General features: G+C 48.4%; 1 protein-coding gene across 3 annotated transcripts in view; it reads left to right on the plus strand.

The window, feature by feature from the left end:
- The window catches only part of LOC102422253 (transmembrane protein 128-like), a 5,795-nt gene extending 1,965 nt beyond the window's left edge, over positions 1 to 3,830 (plus strand). Inside the window, exons 2-4 of one of the 3 annotated variants that reach the window (XR_001346095.2) lie at positions 1,644 to 1,752; positions 3,244 to 3,333; positions 3,565 to 3,830. Coding sequence is in view for 2 of the 3 variants with exons in the window: in XM_014448095.2 (XP_014303581.1) it covers positions 1,644 to 1,743 (100 nt within the window). In the remaining variant the exon portion in view is untranslated. Of the gene's footprint in view, positions 1 to 1,643; positions 1,753 to 3,243 lie in introns of all 3 variants that reach the window. The other 2 variants (XM_014448095.2, XM_014448094.2) reach the window with 2 other exon arrangements.
- The last annotated feature ends 4,142 nt before the right edge of the window (positions 3,831 to 7,972 follow it).

The raw sequence follows: 7,972 nt of genomic DNA on the forward strand, positions 1-7,972 counted from the left end.
CATAGGCCGATGCTCTATCCACTGAGCCAAGCCAGCTAGAGCTCTTTTTTTTTTTTTAAATGAACAGTATAGTATGGAATTCTTCCATATGTAGATGTACCTCACTATTTCTAATAGTTACGTAGTTATCACTACATGGACATTAATGATGTATTTAACCAACTCCCTGTGGTTAGTTGTTTTTATTCTTTTGCTCTTATAAAAATACCTCAGTCAGTGTCTTTCTTCATAAGTTAATAGGCACTCAGTGAAAAAAAGTGATTTTATTAATGTTTACAAAAGTACACTTGCTCACTGAAGAAATATCTGTTAAATACAGTAAATACAAAAGAAATAAATCCCATGATTCTGCCTATCAGGGAGAAAAATTACTCTCTATGTACAGTGAGTCCTCACTTAATATCGTCGTTAGGGTCTGTGACGTTAAGAGAAACAACATAAAGAAACCGGCTTTACCACAGGCCAATGGATATAAGCAAGAGGGCCGTCTACATGGCTCAGTGTCATGATGAAATGCTGTTTCGTGGATGTAGCCCTTTAGTTTGTTCCTTTCTTGATGTTAAATCAATTATGATTTTGGAAAACCACCTGCTTTTGTACACACTCAGTTTAAATCTTTTTTTTTTTAAATGATTTATTTTCTGTAGTTGAAGGTCAAGGGTATTTAACATATTACGTTATGATGTGGCTCTTATTAGCCCTTCAGTAATGTAGGTAGACAGCTGTGTTACATTTTCTTACAAGGCTACTGTCACCCCCAGAAATGTTATTTAATTTTTCAGGACAGTATAATTATAGCTCTTTTAAAGTTCTACTTACTAAAATGTTACATTTTAAAGTCAATAACTGTCTGAAGCATTTACTTGACTATAGTTCTTCCCATTTACCTTCTGCTCTTATGAATTCAGTTCACAAAAGTCATTTGCACTTAAAGTGTTTTACTCTTACCTTAGTGATAGGAATAGTGTTTTTCTCAGTGGAAAATTTAATAGCAAGTTATAAATGGTTGCTTTTTTCATTCTGTTTCTAACAGAAAAATGCTTTTAACCATCTTTTTACCATAATGGTTTGATAGCGTGGGAGGCTGAGAGCAGACTACGGCCATTCTTGTTCATGTCCCATTGCAGACCCCGACTTTAATCACTTAACACTTGGAGTGGGGGAAACGAGTTAAGTCGGCTCGCGTGAATTGCGCGTACTCCGCGGGAGCCGTCTTTAACTCGGTTCATATAGATTTGCGGTGGAGTGCGGGAAACGTGTAAACTCGGGCCGATTGTAACTGCGTATTACCAAATATTTGTTTGTAATCCACCCTTTTGGTGGATGGAACAAAACCAAAAGACAGAGCCATCTTATATTTTGGCGGGAAATTCACCCCACACCGGAGTGTTAAGTTCCCTTAAGCCAAGCCGGCCTGCATTAGAAGACCTGTGACTCTAGTCCAAGTACTTGTTGAAGAGATTGTGATAGTTCCAGTATTAGTTAGATCACATCTTTGAGAGAAAAAAACAAAACACATAATGTTGTTGGCTGAATGAACTTGCCCAAACTGAGTAATAACAGTTCTCTACCTGCAGACTCTACAGCAGAATAAGCGGGTGTAGATGGTAGCTGGTTGTCAGCCTGTGGCCTTTTCCTTTCAGCTTCAACATCGCTTTATGGCCCGTGTGGTCGTTTTTCACTCCGCTGCTGCTGTTTACCCAGTTCATGGGCCTTGTGATGTTCATCTCACTCCTCGGGTGATTCCTGCAGGTAAGCTCTCTGGAATGGCCGTGCTCTTACTGACCTCATTTGGAAAACATCTTTCACGACAGTTTCAGGTGACTCCCTGTGATTTGGTGCATTTGTGTTCACACCGGAGCTGTTTCCCGCTGAGCTCAGATGGAAGGAGGGAGAGCCTGCCCTTGTGTATAATGTAGTTCTGACTCGAGAGGGCCCCCCATCCTCCAAAGGGCTCAGGGAGACAGTACTTGCACCTTCCAGTAAAAACACGCTCACACCTGGGAGCAGTCTTCATTGAAGTCAACTTACATACAAGTGACTATGGATTAGATCCGTGGTCGGCAAACTGCGGCTCACGAGCCACATGCGGCTCTTTGGCCCCTTGAGTGTGGCTCTTCCTAAGCCTTAGGAACACCCTAATTAAGTTAATAACAATGTACCTACCTATATAGTTTAAGTTTAAAAAATTTGGCTCTCAAAAGAAATTTCAATCGTTGTACTGTTGATATTTGGCTCTGTTGACTAATGAGTTTGCCGACCACTGGGTTAGATTGTTCTTAAGGAATGGGAATTTGGGGGAAATGAACAATTTTACCCAATTGGGGGAAAAAACTGCCATTTTCTGACTGTTCTGGCTGCCTCATAAAAATCTGATGGATGGCACACCAACTTTTCCCTTCGTGTTACGTATGGGATTTCTGCCTCCCCACAGACCCCTGCCCCTCCTTGGACCTGTGGCTCCACACGGTGGGGTCTGCTTGCTGAGTGTCAGACAGCACATTTATTAAACACGTGTGTGTTCAAAGGACTCACTCAGTGCTAGGGACATGGTGAAAAAGACAGGTGGTCTCTCCCTTCCCTTCGCTTGTATCAGAACTGGGAGGAAGTTGACTTCACACATGAGTTTACAGGATGAAAATTAGGCTCAGAGAGGTCAAAGTTATCGGGGTGCTAATGAAAATGGACATGTCCGCGAATAGCAGCATATTCTCCCTCTGGAGTTTTAGAGGAAAGTCAGTGTAACTAGGACAGGAAGGTACATAGCCTGATGTTGCCAGCACATCCATGACCACGGCCGCGCTGATGAGCAGAGTCAGTCCCCCCACACACTGCCAGCACATCCATGACCACGGCTACGCTGATGAGCAGAGTCCCACACACACTGTGCCAGCACATCCATGACCATGGCCACGCTGATGAGCAGAATCTGACCACAGCACACTGATGTGCAGAGTCCCCTCCACATTGCTGTGGGGGGCCCCCGGGACTCTCAGAGTGCGCCCTTTATCCTCTTGACAAGTGTCACCTCGTCTGACCATGTCCCCTGCTTCTCCCCTTGAAATGGTGTTAACTCTTTGTCCGGTTTTGAGTTTTTGCACATGTTAGGAAGCTTTTAACTCCCTTCTGATATGAGTATCAATGGTCATGAAAAGCCTTGTAGATTGAACTGCTTCCTCACACTACAGCCACAGCGTAGTACCCATTGTCTCACGTGGGACATAAATGCTGGCTTTCTTTCAGGTTCAAGGGCATGCAAACTGAACCATTAAACAGCCAGCTGGCTGGCAGCGTTCCAAAGGGGGAAAAGCTACAGTGTTTCTGCATCCTGAAGTGAGTGGTGTTCTAGGAAAAATTGTACCTTCACTGATCTGTGGTTGAAATGAGAATAAATTATATTTATTTGCATATTCTTAAACTCAGATGATTTTTCAGATTCAGAATAGGAGTATTCTCTTCAAAATAGAAATAACTAAGTTGCAGTGTGAATCTGTTTGAATCATGGAGAAAGTATTGGTGTGAAAGTTTAAATGAAGTTTCATTGTAGATGTGCGTTGCTCCCAGTGTTGTAGGTGGATTGCTCACTCTTCACTTATGCGGTGACGGACGTGTCCATGTGCCTTTAACCCGGTAGCGGTGACTGTGGACCTCACTGTGTAATGCCTTCGCTAGTGAGAGGACCAACCAAACGTATTCTATGCATTCCTCTTTGGATTTTACCATTATATGTAAATCATTGGGTTTTCAGCATGTTTAACATATGAACTTTTAATGATTTCTAAGTATGTATAATTATTTTCCTTATTTGAATAAAATATTTTTATAACTTTCTTGTTATTTTGTTAATATAAACGTGGGAATAGTTTGTCTTCAGCTATCAGCGCTGAAAAGTTCCCTGTAGAAATGAGGTTTGTTTTTAGAGAGGCTGCTGTGCTGTTCAGAGACCTGAAGACTAGTCACTTTCACACGCAAGTACGTTCCCCTTACACCTGCGCATCGCGAGCATTGTGACGTGGAAAGTACCTGATGTGGATCCTTCTTCCCATAAAGGGACTTCCAGAGACGATCTGATTTGTCTCCACTGTGTGTGGCTCGGGCCACGCCGTCCTGCCGCTGCCTGACCCTGAGTGGTAGTCTTTCTCCAGCTGCGAATTGGAACATCTGTCGAGTATGCTTGTGGGTAGTAGGAATAATGCTGATAAACCACCATTACAGCACCTGGCACACAGTAGGAGCTTACTCAGCGAATAGTGATGGAGAGGGAAAGAAAGACAGAGCGACCTGGGATGGGGAATGGGAGAAGGCATTGTGATCCGTTTGTGATACAGGCATGTGAGGGTGTGAGAGTCATTTAAAGTAAAGAGCGAGGTCAGGCAGGAGTCGGCGATGCCAGCGTCCAGTGCAGTGCAGCCCTGGCAGTTAGGATGACCAAGGGCATTGGTTTGATCCACTGGAGGGAACCTTGGTGCGGCCAAAGTTCAGTGCCCCAGTGACAGCTGCCACAAATCCTCTATCTGCCTGCCTATCTGGATAGAGTCTGCAAAGGAATCATCCATCCCTCCACCTATCTACCTACCTGTATCCGTCTATCCACCTACCTGCCTCTCTTTTCTTACAGAGTAGTTTTACTACTTGGATAGAAATCTAAGGCTGGGATTTTTAAATTGATTCTGGAGAGGAAAAGAGAGGGAGAGAGAGATAGAAACATCAATGATGAGAGAATCATTGATCAGCTGCCTCCTGCACGCCCCACACTGGGGATCGAGCCTCCAACCCGGGCATGTGCCCTGACCAGGAATCGAACCATGGCCTCCGGGTTTATAGGTCGACACTCAACCACTGAGCCACCCCAGCCAGACTCTTTGTACTTTAAATGAGTAAAGGTAACGCTAGGTGGTCGATTTCAGAACTGTTGGGCTTAGCACAGTAGTTTGTTTCTCATTCACGCAGCTCCCGCTTCAGCAGGGAGAATCTCAGCACTCACTAACATGACGCAGGCTGACAGGCTCTGCCATTTTCGGCACGAGGCTCCCAAGGATTCTGGTGTTGCTGTCAACATCCAGCTGGTAGGAGGGATGGGTGAGAAAATGGAGGGTCCCACAGGAGGTTCTCATGGGCTGGCCAGGCCTGGGAGTGCCCATATCTCATCTGCCTGCACTGACCATACTCACCTGGCCCCAGCCAGCTACAAGGAGCATAGGAATTCGAATCCCTGGTCTGGCAGGCACTTCCCAGTGACTGTTTCTCGTAAGTTCAGCTCCATGACTGACACATAGTAGGTGCTCAGTAAGTAAAGTGTCTTTGGTACATTATATTCGGCAGGCACTTTCCAAAGTGCACCATGTGTCTCAACTCATTGTATCCTCATAGAAACGTGTTAAAATGGTTACTACTAAGAGCTCCATTTTACAGGTGATGCAGTTGAGGCACAGTGAGGTTTAGTAACTTGTCCAGTGTCACACAGCAGGAAGCGATGGAGGCATGAATCAAACCTCACAGCCTGGTGTTAGAACTCGCCCACCGAACCACCACTCCATACTGCCTTTCCTTACAAATCCACGTTGACTTGAGCTGAGGTGGTTTTAACGGAGCCCGGGCACTCACGGAGCCCCTGCCATCTGCCAGGCACTAAGCTCTCCCTCCCTCCCGGGTTCCCAAGGCATTTGACACAGACTGCGAGCTTCATCTTGTCCCCAGGGCTGGTCCCAGAGCTGGCACAGGGGCAGTGCTCAGTGCACATTTCTCAGTGGATTAAAAAAAAAAGCTGGATGCTAGAGAGCAGAAAGAATCAGACATAGTTCTTGCCTTTAGGGAGCTCAGAATTTTAAGAAACAGTTAATTTGATTATGACACGTGGGTGATAGAGAGATGGACAGGTGGACAAGTCCACTGGGGGCCACAGAGTGAATAAGTCGGTGTCTTGGTTTCCTTGGGTGGCCATGAGAAAGACTACAACTGGATGGCTTGAACAACTGAAGTTTATGGTCTTACAATTCTCAAGACTAGAAGTCCAAGATGGAGCTGTCGGCAGGGTTGGTTCCTTCCAAGGGCATGAGGAGAATCTGTTGCAGGCTTTGCTCCCAGTCGCTGGTAGTCTGGGGTCTCCTTGATCTCCAGATGGCATTCTTTCTGTGTCCTCACATCTATAGTAGAGGCCTGGTGCATGAATTCGTGCACAGGTGGGGTCCCTCGGCCTGGCCGGTGGGAGGTTGGCTGTGGGAGTGCACTGACCACCAGCAGGCAGCTCCTGCGTTGAATGTCTGTCTCCTAGTGGTCAGTGCACATCATAGCGACTGGTCAACTGGTCGTTTGGTCACTTAGGCTTTTATAGATGTGTGTCGTCAAATGTTCCCCTTTTAAAAAGGACAATCACATTGGATTAGGGCCCACCCTAATGACCTCAACGTGGTCATTTATAAAGACCTTATTTCCAAATAAGGTCACATTCACAGGTACTGGGGTTAGGACTTCATCATCTTTTAGGGGGACACCAGGTCACACTTATTGAGACCTACTATGTGCTGAAAACCACTGATCGACATTCTGCACAATACAGCAGTGGACAGGACAGGCAACAGCCTCCTCATGGGGCAGCCAGGCCCCAGACTGCACATTCCAGGGAAGGGTGTGTGCTCAGAGGAAAACAAGGCAAGGCTAGAGCACAGCGGGGAGGACTTGCCATCCCACCCCACACCCGCACTGGCCAGATGAGGAGACCATCCATGTGTGCGTTCAGTGCCTCCTCGGTCTATTTACTGAGCCTCCACCTGGTTGGCTCGAGGGACATCAAGATGATGGACACATTCCCTGGTCACCGCTTGCCTTTCCACCCTCGTTCCTGTGCACGTGCACCATCCTCTCTGGGGAACGCTCTCCCCTGCCCTGCCCTGCCCTGCCCCATGTCGCCTGGCCAGCTCCTACTCCTGGTACAGAAACTTGCAGGTGCTGCCTCCTCTGGGAACCCCTCACCCTGCCTGGCAGACTTGGGCTTCCCCAAGCATCTCCTCCAGGCAGCCCTGCCCACGGGCTGCTTGCTCGTCTCATCCAAAGCCAGGAGCTCCGTAGGCAGGGCTGCGTCTCTCCAGCTTCCCAGGGGGGCCTCCACAAGGACTTGCCCGTTGAATGTGTCTCTACCAGAATGTCAGCTCATAGTCCCTCCCCAGTGCCTAGAACAGCCTGGCCACGACGCAGAGCGGAAGAAACGTTGACCACATGGATGTATGAACCAACTGAAAAAAAAAAATGAAGGCAAGGCCGGGTCCCCAGGGTAGCTTCCTCCTGGCCCAGGGCTCCCGCAGCCAGGAGCCTCTGGCTACCAGCACTGGCTGCATTTTGCTGGATCCACTGCAAAATGAAGAGCAACAGCAGAGCATTAATCCAGGGGCGGGCCCTGCCTCACTGCGCAGGTGGCTGGCCCGGGAGGCCTGTCCCCAGGACCTCTTAGTGGCATCTCAGGTGGACTGCGCCAGCTTGGAGCAGGCTGAGGGTTTGAGGGAGGGGCTCGGGCCAAGGTATCATGCACCCCCGCCACCCCACCCTCAGTTCCTCTCCTCCAGAAGTAGCTCCCCATCCCTCGTGGGAGGAAGAGAGGGGATCTTTGTTTGGGAAGTGGCTCCGTCTATCCGCATCTGGGCGTCTCCTTGCAGACACACAGGGACACCAGAGGGACAAACAGAGACACAGAAGACACGCCCTCCCCCTATTCATAGATGTAGGGACGAGCGATCAGCCTGGGAAGCCGCTGGCCTGACAGAGAGACCTGAACGGAGCAAACACCGCAGAAATCAGCGGGGACAGGACAGCCGACTGACAGGCGGAATCGCGCCCACGGACACTGACTTCCAGGCTCACCTGGACCTCAGGGACAGCCCGGGGCGGCACACGCACCGCAGATCCCGGGAGCTCAGCGGGGCCGCAGCCACGCCCCCGCACCCACTCCCCGGGCTGCTCAGGGCGACCCCCCCCCCCGCCC

Source organism: Myotis lucifugus, unplaced genomic scaffold (assembly GCF_000147115.1).
Source record: "Myotis lucifugus unplaced genomic scaffold, Myoluc2.0 scaffold_762, whole genome shotgun sequence".
NCBI classification, from domain to species: Eukaryota; Metazoa; Chordata; class Mammalia; order Chiroptera; family Vespertilionidae; genus Myotis; species Myotis lucifugus.